The 25350-nt window shown below is 42.6% G+C and overlaps 1 protein-coding gene across 1 annotated transcript in view; it reads left to right on the top strand.

Annotated features, from left to right (window-relative positions):
- Positions 1 to 25350, top strand: part of STK32A (serine/threonine kinase 32A) — an 88519-nt gene that overhangs the window by 6855 nt on the left and 56314 nt on the right. The window contains exons 3-4 of the mRNA XM_087815918.1: positions 11568 to 11623; positions 12662 to 12813. Coding sequence (XP_087672044.1) covers positions 11568 to 11623; positions 12662 to 12813 — 208 coding nt within the window. The remainder of the gene's footprint in view (positions 1 to 11567; positions 11624 to 12661; positions 12814 to 25350) is intronic.

The raw sequence follows: 25350 nt of genomic DNA, 5'->3' as shown, positions 1-25350 counted from the left end.
TTCCCAGCATTGGTTTGAAGAAAATTCAAACCGATTTCCCTGAGTAGTGTTTCAAGATTTCTTCCCCATGGAAAGTGCTTTGGTTGACTTTGAAGGCAATTAAGGGGTAAGATGTGTTATTGGATGTCCCTTGAGATAAGCTGTTCTTGCTAGAATTCATCCTGACAGTTTGCATTTCCTGTTGTTCCATCTGATACTGATATTGAAGGAATTTTCTCTTCCTTACTTCTGTTGATCTTCACTTAGTGAAAACAGAGTGTAAGCTTTGCAGTACTGTTGGACCCGGTAAGGTTTGCTTATTTAACTAATGCTAAGTCAATTTTTACAAAGTAGATCTCAGATTATACTATTGTTTTGTTCTGTGCCTCTAGCTTTTATATTTTAGTGCACACCTAAGCCCTAATTACTTTTTTTATTGTAGTAAAATATATATAACATAATATACCATTTTAACCATTCTTATGTGTGGCATTGAGGATATTCCCATTTGGGGGCAACCATCACCACCATCTAGAACTCTTTCATCTTCCCAAAATAAAACTCTGTCCCCATTAAATAATTCCCCATTCTCTCTTTTCCCTAGGTCCTGGCAACCACCATTCAATTTTCTGTCTCTATGAATTTAACTATTCTAGGTCCCTCATAATATTTGTCTGCCTTGTTTCACTTAGTCCAGTGTTTTCAAGTTTCCTTCATGTTGTAGCATGTATCAGAATTTAATTCCTTTTGAGGGCTGAATAATATTTCATTTTGTTTTTTCTTTCATCCATCGATGGACATTTGATGGTTTCCATCTTTTGACTATTGTGAATTTGACTGCTATGAGCATTGGGGAACAAATACTTGTTTGAGTCCCTGCTCTCAATTATTTTAGTTACATGTACTTAGAAGTGGAATTTCTGGATCCCCTGGTAATTCTTTAAGTTTCTGAGGAACTCCCAGACTTGTCCTCCACCTACTTATGCTTAGTGTTTTAGTCATGGGAAACCACCTAGCGTAATGGGCTAAAAGCATGGGCTCTGGTATTGGAAAGACACGCACAGGTTGAAATATCAGCTGTACCACAGAGTAGCAGAGTGACAATGCAAAGGGGACACAGCTTGATCAAGCCTCGTAAAACACTAACGTCAATTTGACTAATTGGAAAGTGGTCCAGAGGGACTTGCAATACCGTGAACAAATGTCTCTAAGCTTAAACAATTTCTAGTGAGTTCATTTGAAAAAAGCAAAAACCCTCTATTATGCAACATATTAAGCCTCCTTAGTTTCTTCGTATGTAAGCAAGTAATAATTGGGTATACTTCATAGGGTCATTGTGAGATTAAATAAAATAATGCCAGTAAAACACTTAGGAAGGTGTCTGTCTCCCATAAAGTAATGACCCAGTTAATGCTAATGATAGCATTATTTATTAGCATCAGAGCCTCTTAGCATGAACTCTCGGAACTACTTCAACTTCTGAAAGGAACAAAATTGATTAAATGCAACTCTGTAGATGCCATAGTCACCATGACCTATCACAGTTCTATCAATGGAATTGGATTAACGGATGGCAGAAAACCTATATAAAAGTCTTCTAAAAAGAGGCCGAGTTATTGACTGCACAAAAACAGTCTCATCTGGTTTCCCTTTATCTCCCCTGAGGCGACTGTGTTTTTATTTCAGGCAAAATCAAGAACTCATTGGGCTGAAAATCAATAAACTTGACTTTTTCTGACTTAGACCCAAAGCTGCCTATTTAAGTAATCCCAGTGGATCCACTGACACTGTGACAATTGCCTCCCCTACCCAGCTGCCACCTGGATACTCTGAGAAATAATGAATGGTGCAGAAAGACATTTTAAGTTTTCTGAAAGAAAAGGAGGACAAGCGATACTTGTTTTTAATGTTTATGACTCTTTTCCTTTGATCTATTTTATTTCCTCTATCTGAATGCGGTGGTTTTGTTTGTTCTCTGTGAGTTGGGTGGCGGCTGCTTCTCCCCCTCCCCCCTCCCCCCTCCCCCCTCCCCTCCCCTCTCCCCTTCTCCTTGCTTGTTTTATTTTTAAAAAATCGACATTTTAAAAGTCCAATCATTGAGGTCTTCACGCTAATTTAGAAAAACTTATTAAATAACAGGAGAAAGTAGACCTGTTAATAATTCAGGGTCTTCCAAGAAGAGGGTCTTGGAATCACTATAAGCTGCGTGCATTTCCAATCATATTCCAAAAATACAGAGGTGAGTTGGTTTAGTTCAACCAAGAGACAGCTTTCTTCTGGAGAGTTGTAGCTAAGAAAAGTTGGCCTTAGGTTAAAAAGCTGCTACAAAGAGTTCATCCATGCCCTGAGTTTGCAGAGAGAGCTCAATTATTGCATTATTCTTTAGACTTGCTGAAAACTCAATGTTCTTCTTTCATTTGGCAACCCTGGTCTCCTAGGATATGTGACTGTTTCCAGTTTTCCTCCATCTTTGGTGACAGAGGCACTGGGTCCTTCAAAATGTTGGGCCAAAAAAATTGGCCACAGATTTGCAATCCAAAAGAAATGGGAGGTTACTGAATTGATTCCAGCTGGGAAGGACTTTGAGAATCTGCTTTGTTATTTTAATGTCAATGTGATGTCCCCACTAGGGTAGGCAAATTTCAGACTTTCCTCTCTCAAGCTTGAGTAATGTCTTACATTATTTAGTATTTTTCTTTAAAATTTGAAAAAGTAAAAGGAAAAAGTCTCTAGCAAGAATTAGCTTCTTAAAAAATGAAGTCATCTTGAACTAACAGTTACGACATTTGTCATAAATAACTTCAGATCCAGCAATTTATAGCAGCAAACACTTTGAACTTGGGAGGGCTTTATTTGCCCCGGCCCAAGGGGTTGGAAGACTCAATAAGAGACAAACTAGGCGGCTAAGATAGCAGCCTGGAAGACTGAGCTAGTGCCTCCGACCTGCACATTCCCTGAGCGGGGAGTTATGAGCACAGCTTAGGAGAATCTGCTCAAGCATATTTAAAATTTACATCCTGCCTGCGGAGGTTCACAATGCTCCTTAGCATCTTAAAGGCTCTGAAATGTGCTACAGTATTAAAATCTTAGTATTCGGATATTTTTCAAACTTGAAACCATTTCAAAATGAAACCATTTTTTATGGAAAACCTTTTAATATCTGGTGGCACATAATATTCCGTGGATCTCAATTTGGGAAATTTGGGAAACTACCTAGGTTAAGAAACTAAATCTGTCAGCCAGGTTCAACTTCAGACAATGTGATTGTCTGAAGCCTGCTGTCTTTTTTTTTTTTTCAAATCCTCACACAAGGATATGTTTTATTTTATTTTAATTTTTATTTATTGATTGATTTGAGAGAGAGAGAGAGAGAAGCATCCATGTGACAGAGAAACACCAATGAGTTGCCTCCCATATGGGTCCTGACTGGGGATCGAACCCACACCCTGAGGATGTGCCCTGACTGGGAATATAATTGCCACCTTTTGGTGTAGTGGATGTTGCTCCAACCAACTGAGCCACACTAGCCAGGGCCAAGCCTACTGTCTTTAATGAAACCTACTGTCTTTAATGAGAAAGGGAGTGAAGGCCTTCAGGGGATTCAGCTCCTGTTGTATGGCCTTTTCGGGGGTAAACTTAATTACCATTTTACCAATTATGAAATATATATACAGTGATTCCAGCTATGCCTTGCTATGTGACCACCCATGGAAATTTCATTTGGAAACACACACACAAAGCCAATGATGCAATAATATTCTTGTCAAAATAGGACACTGAGCACGGTCTGTGTGGTAAAAGGATTGCACAACTTATGGTTATAGATTTTGAAAATTCAATAGAGTGTCACAGGCTGTATTTCTTCCTCCTGAGTGATTTCTTCTTTCATTTCTGGAGGCATTTTACAGTAAAATAAGTCACATTAATCTTGTATACTTGAGTAGCCTGTATTTTTGTTATTTCTGAGAATGATTTAAAGTGGGGTTGGCACACTTTTTCTGTCCTGGCCCAGACAGTAAATATTTTATGCTCTGCAGTCCGTGGTCTCTGTCACAGCTACTCGGCTCTGCCCCTGTAGCATGGGAGCAGCCGTGGACAGTGGAAACAGATGAAGGTGGCGTTGTGCCAACGACATTGCATTGATGGACAGGGACATTTGAATTTCACATCGTTTTCACTTGTCACAAAATATTCTTTCTACTGCTTTCCGAGCATTTAAAAAATACAAAAGCGATTCTTAGCTTGCGAGCCATGTAAATATAGATGGCGGGTTGGATTTGGCCTGCGGGCCGTGTTGTGCCAACCTCCTGAAAAGCGTCCTGCTGACGTCTGTTTCTGTGCCCTGGGGCCCCCTGGGACCCAACCCGTCTGTGACCCTCTTGCCTTCACTGAGAGACTAGGTAAGAGACTGACTCGTCTCTGTAGATCCTTAATAAGTTCACTCTCTTTTTTCTTTTTCAGTGTTCAAATTTTTTTCTAACCTGAACTTTAAAAAAATTTTCAATTATAGCTGAGATCCAGCACCATTCTGCATCAGTTGCAGTTGTGCAGCAGAGCAGCCAGACAGCTATACAATGTAGAAAGTGAATCCCCCGCCTCGATAATTCTAGTGCCCACCTGGCACCGTATGTGCCATCACAATGCTACAAATTCACTCCTCGCTGACCCTCTTTTGGTTGATCACTGTGAGCCAGTGGGAATACTTGGACCAAAAAATCTAGTGTTTTAGAGGGTAAACTATATTATTTTGTAACATATATATTATTTGATAGCCATACGGACTGGGTTTCATTAAGCTGGTACAACCTGTAATTCATTTGGATTATCACTAGGTAGCATTCATTTCCTACTGGGGGCATTTATTCAACTGAGGGGCATCCAACAATTGAGGGTGTTGATCCCCCCATCCTGGCCCCACTGTTCTACTTCACAGTTTGTTCTAAAGAAATAGCCAGTGTGTTTCTGACTTCTGGCAAATTCATGAGTTGGGGTCCAGGCAGCAGGAAAAGAAGCTGTTGGTTGGTGCCCATTGCTTGGTCTTGGCACCAGTAATGGGTGTCAGTAAATCGCAGACTCCCTGGGGCACCGTGTTTCATAAAAGGGAAGTCCTGACCATGCAAACTGATGCCTCCAATTGGCTCTGGAGGCTGCTCCTCTGGAGAATTTCCAAATATATTCATAAAAGACCTGCCAAGGCCCACATGTATTATGGGCAACCATTTGCTGCCAGCCATTTGGGATAATGAAGGGCTCATGAGCCAGCTAAGTAATTTTTGACCAGTAGATCAGAAGAGGAATGTTCCAGAGCTGACCTCCAACCTTAACTCTTACCTTGGCATCAGAGAGGTTAAACCAGTGGTCCCCAGACACCCTCTGTAGACAAATGACAAACTATGCCTATGTTTCACTCATCTGTGCTGAAGAGAGGAAAGGAGGACAGTGTAATAAGTTTCTATAAAGCTAAAACTTAAATTTTTAATTCTAAGAGGACATCCTTTCTTGTTGTGAGTGTTTAGTATTTAAGGGTTATGGAAATGGAAAATTTTTTTCGTAGTGAGAGCTTAGGCATGTGACTCGCCTGATTCCCAGGTTTCTCATCTGTAACAAGGAGGCTCATAACAATATCGTCTCACATACTTTTATGTGGGAATAAAAAGAGATTATGCATGAAAAGTGTTTAGCATAGTGCTTAGCACATAGGAATTGTTCAATAAAATGTTAGCTGTTATTACTACCACTATCACAATCATATAATTTTTAATGTCCTTGCATGGCAAATAACAAAGTTAAAGTTACCCAATGTTGGTTTTACTTTTCTCCCCCCCCCCCCCCCATTTTATTTTTAGGGGAATGGGATTTTCTGGTTGGTGAAATTTAGATCTATAATTGTAATTTTCAATAAGTGCTATGTAGATAACTTACTTAAGTAGGTGAAATGGGAGGAAACCCAAAGGTGACCTGTTTTAAGGAGGACATTCATTTATGTGAAAGACGATGGTGCCTGAGCTAACAGAATGGCAATGCACATGGGAAGCTGAGTTTATTCAGCATTTATTTTTAATATACAAGAATTGGATGTTACTAATGGTTCGATTGGGGGGCAAGAGGACAAAACCAAGAATAAATCATAGATTTTTGCTTGAGCAGTCAGATAGGCGGCTGTGCTATTTTTTGAGTTGGAGAAGAGGGGGCGCTGTAGGGTTGGGGACATGTTTGGGTATAGTCAAGAGTCCTAGCTTGGATGCATAAAATGACTGTGAGACATCTAAATGATGATGTCAAAGTAGGAGGCTGCGATTGAGTGGCCGGAGATGAGTGGAAGAGTCTGGTCTGGAGATCTGAGGACATGGGGACTGGCGAGTCTTCCTTGGGAGAAATGTGGAAACAAAGGAGGAGAGGAAGCCTAATATTCAGAAGTCAGGCAGAGGAAAGCATTTCATCTAAGGAAATTGAGAAGGAACAGCCAGTGAGAAAAGAAAAACATTTGTCCTGAAATTTAAGAGCAACGGGTGTTTTTAAGAAAGAGGGGGCAGCCCCTTGGGTTGAATGCTCCTGTGTGGCTGCGTAAAGTGAGAGCTGTCTGAGGGCTTGCCAACCTGGAGGATGTTGGTGAAGCTGACAAAAGCAGCTCGGTGGGGTTGTGGAGGCACGAGCCAGACTTTGGGGAGTTAGGAGTGGCTAGGAGCCGAGGGGACAGACACAGCAAGTGTAGTCAACTCTTCCAAGAAGTTAAATCTAAAGAGAAGCAGAGAAATGGCTCAATAGCTAAAGCTGAACAGGATGTTAAGGAAGGAATTTTTCTTTTTTTAAAAGATCAGATTAGAGCAAGTCTGTGCTGGTGGGAATTAACCAATATACAGGGAAGAAACTAATAATTCACGTGACCAGGAGCCAGGGCCGGCTTTGTTGTGTGGGACCAGTGCAGGCACACAGGGCAGTGCATTCAACAGGGCCCTACGTTTTGACTTTAATGACCTGCAGGTGCTGTCTCCAAATTCTTACTAATTTTATCTTTGAATTTGTTTGTAAGTGACGTCTGATGGGACAGTGGGTCATCCCAGAGGCCTGAGCTGGGCTCACACACCGCCGCCTCCCCAGGAAGGGGTCTAAGTTAGTTGTTCCTGGTGCCACCCTGGCCCATCCCACCCTCTGTCTATGGCATGGGTCTGGGCGCTGATACAGGGGTGGTTGGGGGTGACATCCCCAGATGGGCATGGCGGTGGTCCTCATTGCCCCAGGCTGGCAGACTATCTTTTGGTAGATGGGTATCTACCTTCCTATCTAGATACCGAGTGTGTCATGGAGTTTGATTTGGAAGCAGGTGCTGTGAAGATGGACTCAGCACCCAGGAGCATTATGGTTAGCGACGGTGACAGAAACATCCAACAACCATAATGCATTTTATCTTCGGGTCAGTCTACAATTTAAACATGGCAGGACTGAGGCATAGGAAGATTAAGCCACTGACCTGAAATCAGATAGCCACATGAGTCTTGTTATAAAATGAATCTCATTTATTTCAGTTATAGATATTCTTCCAGGATGGCCAACCACAAGGATTTATAAAATTAAATAAATGCAGGGCACTGCTTTTCAGTAAGCATACATGAAACACCCATGATGTGCTTACCATTGAAGAAAGCTGAATCATTTCATTTCACGGGGACATTCATCTTCACTTGTGATGTAACTCACAGGCATGTCCCTTAGACCACATATCATGGAAGGGTTGGGGGTTCGCCATATAACACCCTTTCTTCCCTGGAGTTAATTATGCAGTTCATCACTACGTCTGAGCTTCCTCTAGTCATTTGGATTTCAAGGACAATTTCAATGACCTTCAGCCATGTCCTTCACGATTCATTTAACATCATCTCATCATCATCATCATCATTCCCTACTCCTCAGCCTTTTTTAGATCAATCTAATTTGTATGATACCTTATGGGGTAATTTTGATTTACTTTCAAAAAAATATTGAAATCATTGCCACTTTGATAACTTCATTTTCTGTCCAGGGGTATGCCATATGAGGAAAAATGTTCTAAACTGAATATTGATCAAAGCCTATAAAAGAATTTCTGCTGAAGTCTTACGTTCCCCATGGGTAACGAGAATTGTCTTGCTTGCCCTTTTCAGTGGCTTTCCACTGAAGACTATGGTCCCAATATCCGCTATAGTTAACAATTGAGGGGTTATCTAATGTAAAGGTAGATGAACTTTATTGCAGCTATTCTTAAGGAATGCACGTTTACATATATATTTAAAAGCAAGTTTTTTAATTACAAAAGTACTACAAATAGTCTCTTCTACCACTTTCTCAAAAGAAAAAGAAAAAAAATAGTCATCTCCACCCCACAAGGTGGTTTATCCTCTGGAAATGAGGTCCCTCAACCAGAAAGACCTGACACACAGAGGGCAGGGGGTGCCCTGTGGAAACGGGGAAGTCAAGTAACTGAATGCATCCTGGGTGCTTGGCCCCTTCTCCCATTTGGCTCTGCTGACACTGGCAGTTGGGGGCCTCACCCTCCAGACAAGAGGATGGTAGAGGTTTCTCTGGAGATGCTGACCAACCCGAGAAGGAAGATCTAAAGTCATCCACACTCGAATTTTGCTAACTCAACATCCTAGCCGGAGCTCTCTCGAGTGAAGCTTACTGTTGACAAGATCCACCCACATGCTCAGAACTTCCAAATGGGGGTTTAGGTCACCACAGTTAAGAGTGAGCAGAAAACAAAATTTTTTTAATACAAAAATTTTGGAAACCAAGAAAGCAATATTCAGAGAGCAAAACTCAGCATGAGGGGAAAAAATTATAGTAAGAATGGAAAAATTCAAAGAAGGTTTAGAAGATAAATTTAAGGAAGTCTCCTAAAATAATGAGCAGACAGACAGAGGTAGAAAATAGAAGGGTAAATAAAGAAAATTTAAGGGCCAGCCTAGGAGTTGTAGTTCTAATACTAGGAGTGCCAGGCCCTTTGATGTAAGTTTTCTTCTCTGGAACTTGCAGGATTGGATATTTGTGTTGAACATAGCACATAGGGTACAACTCCACCGCATGCAATGAGTGTGAGAGAATCACTGTTTTGGTTACATCAGTTTGAAACCCAAGAGAAAACTTACAGGAGTTTTTAAGCTATTTTTACCATAACCCACATTAAGAAATACAACCCAAAATTATATCATGATCCAGTCCTTATCTATCTACACATATATATAACCCCCCCAAAAAAGTTGCAGAGGTGATACTACTCTTACTACATTTGAGGTGTTTCTGATATTTTTATTCTATTCCATTTAAATTATTAATGTCTCTCATTACTGCTAATTTATTTCCTAACTCATTAGTGGTTCTTGACTCAGGTGGAAAAAACACTTCCTTAGAAAACTCCGACGCTCACACTGCTTATTTTTACAAGATGCAGTCGTTTGGGGCTTCTTGTGTATTGTCTAGCTGAGTTCGGTTTATTTGCTGAGAACCAGCCACATGTCAATCACTGTGCTGGGCTCTATGGAAAATACACACAAAGAGGAATATTCTGAGTTGCCAGGGAAACCAGGATGAAGCAAAATGTCATATTATCTTTGCCCTCATAGGACTTATGCTCTAGTGGATGGAAGAAACTCAGAACCAAGGGAGTTTGGGAAGATGTCACTCACTTGCCTTTGCTAAGTAAACAACTTCATGAGCACTTTCGGAGGAAAGGTGTTCTCTTCTTACCAAGGAGGGTCGGTCCCATTTTCGCTGATGAGAAAAGTCCGTCATTTATAAGTCACATCATTACGCTGAGCCTAAATCCAGGATTATTTGCAGTGCACATGCAGCCTCACATGGTTAAATGGCTTTTGTGCTAGAAATACAGTGATTTGGGAGTTCAGAGGAGGAAGTGATTATCAAGTCTGTCAATGTAAGAAACATCCGAACCGGTAGAGAATTTTTATGAGTTTCTTTGAGCCAAACTGACGACAATTGCCAGGAAGCAGAATCTCAACGGATTGAGAAATGCTCCGTACAATGGTAGTTTTTCCACGTATTTTATACATCAGAATTAAAGGGAAAGACATAAGGGGGTTACATGAAATCCATTGGTGACAGATTATGGAGGCGGGAGAAAGCCAAGCGGGGGAATCTCTGAGATTGGATCAACAATAAAACAGATAGACGTACACTTCTTTTATGTTGGTGGGCAAACAGTTAACATTTACAGCACATAGGGACCTACGCAACAGAACAAGACAACAGGGAGAGGGGTGCTGGGCTCTGTGCTCTGGTGGGAGGCTGTGCCCTGAGGGGTCTGGGAAAAGGGACGACCCTGACACTCCAAAGCTATTACCCTGGATGCAAAAGTGACAATAGGCTCAGTTAAGGTAAAGATGGACCTCTGTCAAGGAAGATATCCTCCTAGGACACGACTTCTCACAATGCCTCGCTTTCAGTTAGGAAGTTTTCATTTCAGACCCGCCTATGTGCTTACTGAGTATGTAAGGCCTCCCCCTCCCCCCCCAGGCCTGTCCTGAGCTTGTCAGGTTTAGTATGTGGCCCCCTTTTCGTACACAGGTCATACCGTAAAAATGTTTTGACCCTCAGAAAGCTTGGAAAAACCTTAAGAGGTCCCCTTATCTCTTTGTCTTTCCTTCAGGAAGAGCTAATCTAATTATTCTCAAAGAAAAAGAGAGAGAGAGAAATACATCTTTTAAAGACAAGAGTGTTACCTTTTAGTGCTTCCCAGCCTTTTCTGAGTAAGCTCTTACAATCCCTCATTTGGAATTTTACTCACCTAAACCCCAGGAAACAAAGTGGAACCTTTGCTCAGAATCACCAAGGCAAAGATTGTCCCCTCAGAGAGTCTATACTTTGCTCTTCCCATCGCCCAGCATTTCATGAGCACTGGCTCAGGAGACCGTGCCACCTATGAACGCCTACTGCCTTGGACCTCTGGGCGCTGAAGTGTTCAATTGGAAGGTGGAAAAGACCATCTTGACTTTATAGCACCTTGGAGATCGGCTCATTCTATGAATTTAGGAGTGTGATAGTTTTCTACTTTGGAAAATTGAAATTATTAAGATACATAAGAGTGGCTGGAGAGGAAAAACAGGCAGGGAGAAGATACTTAAAGTGCTGATCCTTAGTTGGGCCAGATCCATAGAGGATGTCCCTGTGATTGCCTGTGTTCAGAGACGCTCCCCCGATGGTGCCACCTGTGTGAAACCCTGTTCCATGCTCTTAGAGCCCCACCGCTTTATCCTTAACATTCAGCAGGAGTTTTAATGGTCCACTTGTTTTTTGTGACTGTTTAATCCTTAAGGGTTTCTTTCTGTATGGAGCCCTCACTGGCCTACAGGCTCCATCCAGGCAGAGATTAGATTTCTGCTCTATTACTACTATATACACCCCTAGTAAGCTCTGTGATTAAGGCATAATATAATGTTCAAGAAATGTTTATTGGATGAACGAATGGGCATTTTAAGGCCATCTTGAATATTGTTTTAAACAAGGTTCTTCGGTTTAGCCCAGTCTTTATTGATTATTTCTTAGCTACTAATGTACAACTGATAGTCACTCACGGTGTTCTTCTGTTTGTCTTACAGTTAACTTTGACCACTTCGAAATTTTGCGAGCCATTGGGAAAGGCAGTTTTGGGAAGGTGAGAATCCAAATGACTTCTGCAGCTCAGGAAACAGAGAATCCAAGAATGTTCAGCTTACTGAGTTACGGGGACCAGAAGGAATGACAATTCAGAGATGTTTTTATAATGGATTTTTATAAAATTGTCACCAAAGTTTGAGGAGAACATGGGACAGGCAGCTCATAATTATCTCAAAGTCAAATCCATTTACTCTCACTGGAGTTTAAGACTTTCTCTCTACTCTAATGGAGAGAGTAAGATTTCAGGCTTGTTTTCGAATTGCACCAGTACACTCAAAAGCAGTTATCTTGTCACTGTAAGCATTCAGTCTCTTCATGTGGTAAAGATTCCACCTGATTTCTGTTTTTCTCAAGTTGTACCATGTTTTCGTTTTTAAAAATCTACTTTGAAAAAATATACGTATCCAGTCTAATTTTTTTATAAGAAACTTCTGGATTCAAATCCTGATTATTAGTTGCTTAGTTGAGATGTATCTTGAGAATATTTCATATTGAACTTGCGTTTTAAAATTATTTGCTGTCTACATTATCAGGCATTGTATAAACCTCTAAAAAATTTCAAAAATGTGGATATTATGTTTAGTGTTAGCCCTGCGCTGAAAGCCCTTTTGGTTAGTTATAGCACCAGTGGGTGTAAACAGATTCTTTGCTACGCACTGTCGTTCAGATGGACAGTTGAGCCCATTCATTTAAGCCGCTCAGAGCAGATTAAGGGTGTCATTTGCTATGGGAAGATTCCTGATGAGGAGGCAGCTCTTTTCTCCAAAATGCTGCTAAAAAAAAAAAAAAATCCCAATGCAAAAACAGGCAAAAGAAAGCAGAGATTTAGGCATTGACCTGGTGCGAGGGAAGTTGTACCATGTTTTCATTTTTTAAATGTTTTACTCTGAAACCTGAACTAAGCAGCAGCTTTGGCATCGGAGAATTTGTGAGGGGTAAGGCCTCCAAGCCACGCGGAAGAACGGCTCCTGCTCTGTGGTTGGTCGCTGATCCGTCACCTCCCTGATCACTCTGTCCCTCTGGTTCGCCCCCGTAGGTCTGCATCGTCCAGAAGAATGACACCAAGAAGATGTACGCCATGAAGTACATGAACAAACAGAAGTGTGTCGAGCGCAACGAAGTGAGAAATGTCTTCAAGGAGCTGCAGATCATGCAGGGTCTGGAGCACCCTTTCCTGGTTAATTTGTGGTAAGTGGGTTTTTATTTTTAAATATTTTGTAAATTGATTTTTAGAGAGAGAGGAAGAGGGACAGAGAGGAACATCGATGTGAGAGCAAAACATCAATCTGCTGCCTCATGTCCCCCTACCCGGGATCAGGGGTGGGGACTGAGCCTGCAACCCAGGCATGTACCCTGATGGGGACTCGAACTGGCAGCCTTTCGGTGCACAGGATGACACCCAGCCAACTGAGCCGCACGAGCCAGGGCTGTGGTAAGTGGTTTGATTGCACCTCTGAATGGAGACACTCCCACCTCACCCCCATACTGTGACATGATCGTATCTTGATTTCTAGTTGTGCCTTTGCAAAGCCTTTATTAGAATCTTCCTTAAGGACTTTTGTTCTTGGTGTCTTTTACTTGATAATGAAATAAGAGAGCTGTTTTATTGTCACCAATAAATACTGCTTGGTCCAGTTGTCAGTTTCTCTTGCCCTTGAGGTCAAATTTTATTTTTTAAAGCATTGTAATAAAATAGGTTGAAGGAATGAGTTCAGATGTTTTCTCACTCATTAGATACTTTCCCCCCGTTAAGCGTGGGGCAGAGACTTTGGGTACGAAGCATGGCATCACTAGCTGACGTGAGGTTGATCTTTAGAACTTGTACAAAGCGCTTTCTCCTTAAAATGATTGGCACTGACCGAGAGGACGCTGGTTCGATTCCCATTCAAGGCACATGCCTGGGTTGCAGGCTCGATACCCAGCAGGAGGTGTGCAGGAGGCAGCCAATCAATGTTCCTCTCACATGGGTGTTTCTATCTTCTCTGTCCCTTCCTCTCTCTCTAAAATCAATAAAAACATTTTTTTAATGATTGGCAATAAAACTGGTTTCCTTGCAGCAAGGATAGGTGCTGCCTTTCTCACCAAACAGGTTTTAACTGGGCTGGAGTTAGCTTAAGTGATCTCTCAAGGCCACTCTGACACTCCAAGGCTTAGGAAATGGCAAGGCTGGACTTATCTCCTATTTCCTGCTCCTTCTTGTGTGGAGGTCTTTCTGTGGCTGGCTCATTTTATTTACATTTTAATGCAGCCATTATGTTGAGAGCCGATTCTTAAAGCTAATTCAGTATGACTTATTTAAATATGCATACCAAGCAGTGCTTACTTCCCAGCAAAGATGAGAAAGAGGTCTTTATTCAGAGAATAGTAATGGGAAAATAATTGAAATGTCACTGTGTGTTAGGGACATTTCCCTAGAGGACTGAGTGCATTAAACCTGTCTCCCTCCCTCTTTAATTAACACACTCCACTTAATAAACACTCTGCTCAAACATGCCACCGTTGACTGGAGATGGCTCTGTGACTTGAAAACAGGTCTATTATAGTTTATGCACGGCTGAGACATGGTAGAGTCTAATTTTGGCTCCAGTCCATGTATCTAATCATTATTTCTGAGTGGCCTGTTCAAAATGCCACCATGGAAAGAGTCAAATGGAGGCAGCTCTTTCTTCCCCTTCCTTAGCAATCATCGCATTGTCTTTTTGTCTGGCTCTCTCTGCCCTGAAAAGGAAGGAGCGCTCCCACTTCACAGGCTTTCTCTGTGCAAAGTCACATTTCCTTCTTCAAACGTTCACCCAACGAATTTTCTCTTTTGAAGACCAGGAGCCCTTCCTAAAGACAGACAGCGTTTTCCACATCTGCTCATCTCTCATTGCTGAGTAGGTTAGGCTGGTTTCATTCCAGTCCCATGTTTTCTACAACATGGGTGTTATGAGGCCTTAATCTGGCCAAAGTCTGCAGACTTTGCTACTTGCCACATGGAGGCAATAAAAGAGTGTTATTCCAGGCGACACTCTCTTCTCCACGTGTGCTGACTTGGTGACGACACGACATCTGTCCTGTCCTTCCCATCTTCTCACACTGACTCTCACAGTGGAACATAGGGCACCATTAAGATTGACAGAGGAGAGAGAAGAGACACCCCACCTTCACCCCCTCATTCTGGCACCACGATCAGCACTGAAAACTGGGAAGGGCACCCACCATTCCTCAAAGTACAGCAGAAAACCTTTGTCTTCTAAACCCTCAGCTGAAGATCTTCAGAAAGCATATTAGTTCCTTCCAACAAATGCTTTCTGCCTTAGGAAGTACAGCATATCTAAGTGGCTCCACAACTATTAAGCCCCTTAAAAACAAGGTGTGATTGTGCACAGTCTTTATCATTAAGTGGCACTGTTCTAAGATAGGGTTAATGTGTGTAACTTGGGTTGTTTGTATCATTCTGCAAATCAAAGGGAAAAAATCCAAGTATCTACTGTACATGATGTACAATTTAATTAAGAGACAAAGTACTATGCTTGGGGCCCAGCACGTAGTGAGCACCTTACAAATCCCAGTTCTTTCCCTTTCTTGCTCCATTAAGGTGTCATTCTGAACGTTCCCATCACTAAACACCCAGAAGATGAACCTGAATTGTTCTTGGCCCCAAGGCATCATGGGAAGTTGTGTGTGGGGTGGGGAAGCGGGGCTGGTCTTTAACTCATTTTCTATAGGAGCTTATGTTTGTCTTGTTTTCCACCCTCATTCTGCAAATCAAAGGGAAAAAAACAAAGTATCTACAGTACATTATGTACAATTTAATCAAGATTTGTGTCTTGGGTTTAACTAGACTTGTTTTTACATCCCCAAAGCTTCAGGAGCCAATTTTCTTAAGAAGCACTATACGATTAAGCGGCAACATTTTTTTTAACTTCTTCCTACCTTTTGTGTACCCTAGTTTACTGCTGTACTGCGTACGTTTCTCAATATTGCTTCCAGTAATCTTCCCATAGACGCCCAAATGTCCCTGACTGTGGGATGTGTTCAGAAAATTCTGGGGCTCGGGTTGAGGGAAAGCACAAATTGTTCCTCTTGTAAGCAGGCTCATTTTTTGAAAAGATAGTGTGTGTGTGTGTATATAAGTATAAATACATACAGATGTGGTATTTGAAAACTTTTCTGCTCAGTTCAAACTGAAAAACGTAGAAAGTCACATAGGAAACTGAAAAATTCTCCAATAAATCCTATCACCTGGCAGTCATCAGCCCTGAGATGTGGGTGTGTACTTCCCAGTAAAATACCTGTACTGGGCGTCTGTTTGTGATCCTGCATTGGCCTCGGTCACCCTTCCTTTCTGTATACAGTCACTGGGCGTGACAGACAAGTTGTAAGCAGGGCTGCTAGGTGAAATGTGGGGTGCGCAGCTACATTTGAACTTCAGATAAATAGCCAGTAATTTTTAGTGTATGTCCCAAGTATTGCCCGGGACATATTTTAATTGAAAATCATTCATTATTTGAATTTCTAATGTAAGTGGGCATCTTGTGGCTCTATCTGCTAAATCTGGGAGCCTAATTGTAATAAGGACCCACGCCGTGGGGAGGCTGTAGTCAGCAAGAGCGAGCAGAGCTCCTGATCTGCCTGAAATTTCAATTACCCACGAGAGGTTGACTTGGTTAGATGGCACATGGCCCTGGATAGTGTGGCTCAGTTGGTCGAGTGTCCTTTCGTGCACCCAAAGGTCACCGGTTCGATTCCCGGTCAGGGCACATGCCCAGGTTGAGGGCTCCATCCCTGGTAGGAGCGTAAACAGGAGGCAACTAACTGATCGATGTTTCACTCTCACATCCATGTTTCTCTCTCTCCCTCCCTCTCCCTTCCTCTCTCTCTAAAAATCAATAAAAACATATTTTTTAAAAATGGCTTTTAAATATATGAACTGTGAGAAGTGCATGAAAGGACTAAGTATAAGGGGAGTGTGTGTGTGTGTGTGCGCTTTGAGGGTTTCAGGGAAGGCAATTCACTAGCCTGGGAGCAGCAGCGTTAAGGGTGAAAGAACATTCTGATTAAAATTCAACCTTCCCGGCCTCCACGAGCCTGGCCCCGCTCGGAGCACAGTGGTCAGATGTAGGCCGGGTTATAAAGTGAAGGCTGCCTGGCAGGGCTGGCACCCGGGAAGGCAAACACAATCTCCCTGCGAGGCCCTCGCCCAGGGTGCTCTCAAAGCCCTGGCAACCCGCAGCCTGCAAACAAATGGGCCAGCCAGGCCCAGCCCAGCCGGTGCCCAGGTGGCTTTTGTTCATTGGGATTAAGTCTGCAGCTGCACACAGCTCCTTGGGGCTCCACTTGCCCCTAAACCAGCTCTCTCCTTCCCCGCTTCTCTGGCTCCTCTGAACAGAAAGGGTCTACGTGTCGTTTCAGGAAATTAGGAGACACCGTGGCCTGTTTTCAGTGGAAAGGGCCACTTATTTGTTCTGGGAGTGTGGAAGGGGGTCCTGTCAGTGGCTGAGCAGAGCTGAACACCTGGGTTCCCTGGAAGACCCCTCCTTCGCCTGTGACTCGGAAACCAGTGTTTCTTCAGGGAATCCCAGACTCTGAGAACTCAGGGCAGCCTCAGGGCCACAGCATCAATAATCATAGTGCTCCTGTCCATGGCGTTCGACTACTTTGGGTTTTACATATATTATTGCATGTATTCATCCTGACAATCTAGGTTGATAGGGATCATTATTCCCATTTTACACTTGAAGAAATGGAAGCTCAGAGAGGCTGAGTAATATTCCCAGAGTCACACAGCCAGGAACTGGCACAGCCTGTGCTCAAACCCAGGAATCCTGATGTGAAAGCCCGCGCTCTTCAGGCTCTACTCTACCATCCTCCATAGACATCTTGTGAGACTCCCTGACAAAATCTTGTGGGAGGAAACTGAGTTTGTTCTGCTTATTGCCTTTCACACCCACAAGAATATAAACTCCAGGAGGCGGGTGTGTTTGTGTCTTTCCCTCACTGCCTCATGCCCAGCTCCTGCAGTAGTGCTTAGCACTCAGCAAATGCCCAATATATATCTGCTGAATGAGTGAGTGAGTGAATGAATGAATGAAGTGAGTGGATGGTGGGACCAGGCTTCCGGCTCCGGCTTTTTTCCTCTTTTCCCATCACACCACTGCCACCTCTTGCTCACTCACAAATATCCCTTCATTGAGTCACATCCACTCCAGGATCTTTGCAGGCCCAGAGGTCAGAGAGACCCAAGGTCACCTCTTGATAGCAATGCGAACTGAGCGAGATACCTTATGTCCCCTGCTTGCTTCCCTCACCTACCCTTGGGAATTGCAGCAATACCAGTGGCAGAAGGCACTGCCATGAATCTGTATTAAAAAGCAGCTCGCACATAGTAGGTGCGTAATAAATGGCTTTAAGCAGACAACTCAGTGAGGCCCCTTCTAGAAATGGAGTGTCTCCTCGGTCCCCATAGCTAGAGGAGATTCTTAAATGAGCAAGTTCACCCGAGCTGGAGCTGGCCTGGGCGTTAGTAAGTCTTTCGTTTTGTTCTCAATGATTTAAAATATAAATAATTCCCCTGACTATAAAATGAAACACATATTTGTATAAGATATGAAAATACAGGAAGTTCTCATGAAAATAGAAATTTTATCACTCAGAAGTAACTGATAAACTAATCAGAACAACGATTACCTATGGGCTGGAGAGCTTAACTAGAAGGCGGCGTGTGGCAAACTTTTGGAGGGGTTGAAATACTCTGTTCCCTGTACTGTGGTGTCGATTATATGAGGGCATATATTTGTAAAAATTCATTAAGTTATGCACTTTTTACCTGTGCATTTTACTGTAAATGAGTCATACCTCATTAAAATAATCTGAAAAAAAATTAAACCCACGAATTCATTATTGTAGAATTCTGAGGGTCAGAGGTGCAAAGTCACACTCACGGGGCTGCAATCAAGCTGCCAGCAGGGCTGGGTTCCTCCTGGAGGTTCTAAGGAGGGTGTTTCTTTACCTTTTCCAGCTTCCTGAGGCTGCCTGCATTTCTCAGCTCAGGGTGCCTCGCTCCATCCTGAAAGCCAGCAGCACAGCATCTTCAAAACTCCCTGCCTCTGATTTTCTGTCTCCTCCTTTCATCTTTTAAGGACTCTTGGGATTACTGTGGGTCTATCTGGTGACCAGACTCTAGCCAGGCTCCTCTGAGCCCTCTTCTATAAAGACCTGAGCAAAACATAGTTTTTAAGAGCTCAGGGCTGCATCCCTGGGGTGACCTTAGCTCCCCTTCAAGTGCCTGCCTGGGAAAACTCAAGGCTGCCCAGAGAATGTGCTGTTCCAGCCAACACCAGCCAAAACCTACTTTTGCCCCCCCCGTATTGCCTTGGTGTCCGGTGACCTTGCTAAAATGCTCGTATTAATTCTATTAGTTGGCCTGTAGATTCTTCTGGACTTTCAGTAGTTACAGTTATATCATTAACTAACTATGCCCGTTTTAGTTCTTCCGTTTCAATCACCTTTTTATTTTTTCATGCCTGTCGCACTTGCGTTGAGAACAGCGTTGACTACATGCATGGTGGACATCCTGGTCAGTTTGTCCCAGTTTCTCAGGGAAGGGTTCCAGGATTTCAAGATTCCACCTGATGTTTGCTGTGGGCTCTTTGTTAGACATGCTTTATCACTATAGGGAAGTCTCTTTTCAGTCCTAGTTAGCTAGAAGTTGTGTGTTTCTTTTAGTCATGAATGGGTATTAAATTTTATCAAATGCATTTTCTTTTTTATTGACATAATTTCTACTATGTGAAGTAAATTCATTGATTTATAAGTCCTAAAACAACTTTGAGTTCTTAAAATACACCTTACCTGGTCATGATCTATTAAAATAAGTTCTAGTTGGTTGTGTTCTAACATCCTTTTGTGCATATATATATCACTGGATACTATAATATATAAATATTTATTTTATTATTTATGTATTTATTATTTTATTTATAAATATCTATTATATATATTTTAATATCTGTGTTAAGATGTGCATATACTAGTTGGAATGCAAAGGGCCTGAGCCAGTTGAGAGGAAGGTAATGTAGGTCAGAAAGGAGATTGCCCGGGTGAGGTCCTGAAGATGGCAAGAGGGATGTGACCCCAGCACAGGTAAACAGCTGGCCCGAGGTGGGAGTGGCACTGCTTTCACCGTGGAAGGAGAGAAGGCAGAGTACGCAAGTGTGTGTATTTGTGAGTTGGTAGATTTGTGGGTGGCATGAGAAGTAGTTCTTGGGTCGTTGCCTCTGCTACATGAGGTCATCAGCTGAGAGCGAGGAGTGGGCTCAGTATGTGAAATTTTAAGGAGAGAAGTGCTAGGTGAGTGTGAATTAACAGAGAATTAGAGTGGGGGTTTCTGATTATCTGTTTGAGACTCGTGGTTATGAGTTTCAAGTGAATCCAATCAGCACTGTTTCCTGTTTTTCTCCTTCAAGTGCACTTAAGTGCTAGTTTATTTTTGTTGAGCTTTAAAGACTAGAGGTGTGTTTAATCAGGACTGGAGTTTGATTAAGAGAGGCATCCTCACTCTGACAGAGTTTGATGAATTGAAAAGTCCCTTTTTAGGAAGCAGGCTAAGAAAGTAGATTGTTGGGGGAAACAGGAAATCATACATATGTAAAGTCACTCTTTAGGACAGCTAATATTTTTGAGGATTTATACTTTTGAGGTACTGTGCTAAGATGTTACGTGCATTATCTCATATATTGTCATATCTTTGTCTCATGTATCTTCCTTCATAGCTTTATCTCATATATCTTAAAGAGTAAGCTAAAGATGGGAGGTGTGATTCCTTGCCCAAGTCACAGAACCAGAAAGTGACAGCAAATCTGGATTCCAAATTCTGCAAGATCCTGTGTTAACTTATATTTTACAAACTTATATATGTATCATGACTTCCGAATCTCTAAAACCAAACTTTTAAAAATTAAATTCAACTGCCAAATCAATACAATTTTTTAAAAGAGCCATTTAAAATAAATGGCTAAGAAATGATAATGTTTTAGTGAAACAAAATCACTACTTGTAATTTAATATACCACCACTTGAGAAAAATGATTATGCCTATTCCTGCTTCCCTGGTAGAGTTCCAACGGCTGGATGTCAGAAACAGAGATGGACAGAGAGGCCCCTGAGATGGGAGCAGAGGCAGGAGAGAGCGAGCCTTTCTGCAGACGCAGTGGGTCTAGTTTGACTATAAACACTGGCCAGGGGAAGGGAAGGGGGGTGCATTAAAAACAGAGGCTATGAGGAGGGCACGAAGGGCAAAATAAGAATTTCTGTCCCCCTGGCTGGGTAACTCAGAGCGTCATCCCAATATGTCAAAGTTGTGGGTTCAATCCCCGATCAGGGCGCATACAAGAATCAACCAATGAATGTATAAGTAAGTGGAACAACAGATCGATTTTTTTCTCTCTCTTTCTCTCAAATCAATAAATTGAAAGAGAGAGAGGGAGGGAGGGAGGGAGGGGGAGGGGGAGAGAGAGAGAGAGAGAGAGAGAGAGAGAAAGAAAGAGAGAAAGAAAGAGAGAAAGAGAGAGAGAGAAAGAGAGAAAGAAAGAAAGAAAAAGAAGGAAGGAAAGGAAGGAAGGAAGGAAGGAAGGAAGGAAGGAAGGAAGGAAGGAAGGAAGGAAGGAAGGAAGGAAGGAAGGAAGGAAGGAAGGAAGGGAAAGAAAGAAAGGAAGGAGGGAAGGAAGGAGGGAAGGAAGGAGGGAAGAAGAGGGAAGGGAAGAAGAGGGAAGGGAAGAAGAGGGAAGGGAAGAAGAGGGAAGGGAAGAAGAGGGAAGGGAAGAAGAGGGAAGGGGAAAGGGAAAGGGAAGCCTCTCCCCATGCCTGACCAGACATTATTAATCTACCTTGGCATGCTTTCCCACTGGGCCTGGACTGCTCAGACTCTCGTAGCTCTGTGGAGATGTGGGGGTGGAGGGGGAGTTTCTGTAATTGGTAGCTGTGCTGGGAAATCCTCTGTCTGCCCTAAAATGCTGACACCGGGCTGGCAGCTTGGTGAGCCAGGGAGTGAGTTGCCTGCCTGGCAGGTGAACACTGTGTCTGTCCTCTTCACCCCCACCGGAGAAATGGCCCGTCGAGGTGTGTGACTCAGCACGGCCTGCACCCCCCTCGGCCCAGTCAGAGCTGCCCAGCCTCTCGGAGTCACGAGTGGCCCTTTGCCGTCCCATCCATGACCCAAACCCACCCCGCTGAGACTGCCTCTCTGCAGTCAGCCTGTCTCATGAAGCACGAGAAGCGTTAACTTCTGCAATGTGCTTTTCCAAGCGCCTGATAAACGTTCTGGGTAAGAGCCTGATTTAATTGTTCACTCCCATCATCGGAGCCTGTGCCTTGGGTTTTCCTTTTATATAGGGAGCAACATCTTTTAGTCCCCTTGGCTCGTTGACTGGCTCTGCTGTTCTCTGAAGTAATGGTCTCAAGAGATTCCATAGAAAATAACCACAGGCAGAATTTGCCCAGATGGGCTTCATAAGTAACATCTCCAGAGCTGGTACCATGAGCTGGCAGATCTCAAAGTATCGCTCAGAGCTCGTCCAGAGAAAGGTCAGGGCTGAGGGCTGCGGGAAAACCAGCTACCACATCAGGAGGTCAGGAAAATAATTGGCAACCTGTTATGTGTGTGTTTTTCTTTTAAAAATCACCCACAAATTTTTTTCATTGTGTAAGTTGTGGATTTTTGTTGATTTTGTTTGAAGCTACAGTTCATGGTTTGACTCAGGCAGGTATGTGTATTACTTCCTCTGAGGCTTTCATGACCCCCCTACCATCCAAAGTAGGTCCTTCTGCAAAAAAGAAAAATAAAAGTGATCCAAAAAAAAGTAGGAGGTTCTTCTGTGAGTCTTTATCCCGGTTTCCTGCCCTTCACTCTCATAGCCCCTAGCACATGTCACAACTACACGTTTGCTTGTGGAAATATTTGTCTATCTGTTACGGATGAGTAGCTTCAAGAAGGGAACCATGTTCCTTGGTTTACTCCTTTATCTCCAGAACCTTGTACAAGTAAATAAATACACCGTAAATATTTGTAAAATGGCCTTCGACTAAACAAGGGCTCACTATGGACCGAGCTCCAGGCGGGGGTTGCTGATGGATGCAGAGGTGAGCAAAGCACAAATCCCTCACATTGTTCAGTCAAATGAGGAATTCAGGCAAAAAATATTAATATTAATGGTCATGAGACAATATAATACAATGGAACCATCTATACAGCGAGGTTTCTGGGGTGTTCTATACCTGAGAAATGCTAGGTGCTCTGTAAGTGCACAGAGAGAAACACAGGTTAACATGTAATTGGTGTTTGGCAAGAATAGGTCAGGAAAGACTAGAGTGGAGGCAAGATGAACTCAGGCCAAGGGTGTTAATGTAAAAAAAAAGTTTCTTTTGCTTAAAATATACACAAAAGTGCCAGGCCGGTGTGGTTCAGTGGTTGAGCGTTGACCCATGAACCAGGAGATTACGGTCAGGGCACATGCCCAGGTGTGAGCTCGATCCCCAGTAGGGGGCCTGCAGGAAGCAGCCGATCAATGACTCTCTCATCATTGATGTTTCTCTCTCCCTTTCCTTTCCTCTCTCTGAAATCAACAAAAAAACACATTAAAAAAATAAATAAATAAATAAATAAATAAATATATATATATATATATATATATACACACACACATATATATATGTGTATATATATATATATATATAATATATATATATATACACAAAAGTTTGTTCGGCTGAAAACAGAAGTTTTAATGAACATTTTATAGCTCTTATATGGCAGTTCCCTCAGATCCACTCTACCCACTGTCTGAAAGATCTATGTAAACTCTAAATTACCCATGTTTATAAATTTTTGATATGCAGGTATTTAACCTGTATATACACACCCGCTACCCAGAGTGAGTGAGGCCATTTGTATGTCTTCATGGGGGCATTTAAGGTGTGCTTTGTCCTTGGAGAACTTTCTAAGGCTAGTTACGAGACAGAGAAGTACTATACAAGATTCACATGTTTTTGCTCCACTGCTGGGTTTTTCTGAAGTTAAAAACTTCTGGAAATTTGGCAACTTTAAGAGAGAGGGTGTGGGGAAGTAGGAACTCCCGTATATTGCTGTTGGGAATCCAAAACGATTCGCCTCTATGGAGATGAACTTGACAATATTGGGGAAGAATTACACGTGCCTTCACCTTTTGTTTGAACAAATCTTTATCTTGGGGAACTCACTTCTAGGAGTCTATACCGAAGTTCGACTGGCCAGAATACAAAAAGACACGTGTGTAAAGATTTTCACTGTTATAGTGTCAGGAGGAACAAAAGACTAGAAACAACCCGAACACCCTTCAGAAGGGAACAGACTGAGCGTCACTGTGGACTCAGCATGTATTATCTTAGCTTCCACTGATGGATGCATGTGCACATCACACCTTTACCTAGAGCAAATGTCTGTATTTATTTCTGTCTGTGTCCACTGAAAAATCGTAGTAACATTAACAACCAGGTCGTAGCAAACGCTTCCACCTCTCAGACAGTCTGGAAGAGGAAGGTGCAAGGGAGCCAGGAATCTCCCTCACATCAGAAAGTCCCAAGGCCATCAAAGCCTCCGAGGGCCGTTTCGAAATAACACATGATCCAAATTAACTGCTTCTCCTGGTCAGAACAGACAGGATCGGAACATCGATGACGATAACGTCAAACTTGTGAGTTCATTATTTTTTAAAAACTAACATTTTTTTTGGAGGATTCTAGGAAACCAGCACCTTTTGAAAGTGGCAAATAAAGACATAAGCTGTCAGTCTGTTCTATGTATCCACGCCTCTACTTCTGTTTCGTTTGTCAGTTCATTTGGTTCATTAGATTCCACAGTATAAATGAGATCATATGGTAGATGATCTTTCTCTGACTGGCTTAGTTCATTTAGCGTAACAATCTCCAGGTCCATCTCTGCTGTCACAAAAGATAAGAGCCCCTTCATTTTTCATGGCAGTGTGGTATTCCGTTGTGTAAATGTACCACAGCTTTTTAAAAAACATATCTTTATCATTGAAAGTATTACAGATGCCCCCCTTTTTTCTCCCACCGATCCCCTCCACCCTGCTCCCACCCCCTCCCCAGGCCTTCATCGCACTATTGTTTGTCCACGGGTTATGCATATATGTGCATGTAAGTTCTTTGGTTAATCTCTTCCCCAGTTCCCTCCGAATACGCCAGTCTGTTGCATGCGTCAGTGTCTCTGGATCTATTTTATTCTACAGTTTATTTTGTTCATTAGAGTCCCCATATAAGTGAGATCATGTGGTCCTTGTCTTCCTCTGCCTGGCTTATCTCACTCAGCATAATACTCTCCAGGTCCCTCCGTGCTGTCCCAAAGGGCAAGAGATCCTTCTTTTTTACAGCTGTGTAGTATTCCATGGTGTGAATGTCCCACAGCTTTTCTGTCCACTCACCTACTGATGGGCACTTGGGCTGTATTTACAGTAGCTGAGATCTGGAAACAGCCCAAGTGCTCACTGTGGTTTTAATTGGCATCTCTCTGACGATTGGTGACATTGAGGACTTTTTCATGTCTCTTGGCCACCTGTATGTCCTCTTTGGAGAAGTGTCTATTTGGCCCCTTACGCCCATTTTTTAATTGGATTGTTTGTCTTCCTGATGCTGAGTTGTATAAGTTCTTTATGTATTTTGGAAACTAACCCCTTATCAGATGTATCTTTG

The sequence above is a fragment of the Miniopterus natalensis genome, chromosome 4 (assembly GCF_054644295.1).
Source record: "Miniopterus natalensis isolate mMinNat1 chromosome 4, mMinNat1.hap1, whole genome shotgun sequence".
In the NCBI taxonomy this organism is placed as follows: domain Eukaryota; kingdom Metazoa; phylum Chordata; class Mammalia; order Chiroptera; family Miniopteridae; genus Miniopterus; species Miniopterus natalensis.
The sequence above is the reverse complement of the archived record's forward strand: the minus strand, read 5'-3'. Positions and strand labels throughout refer to the sequence as shown.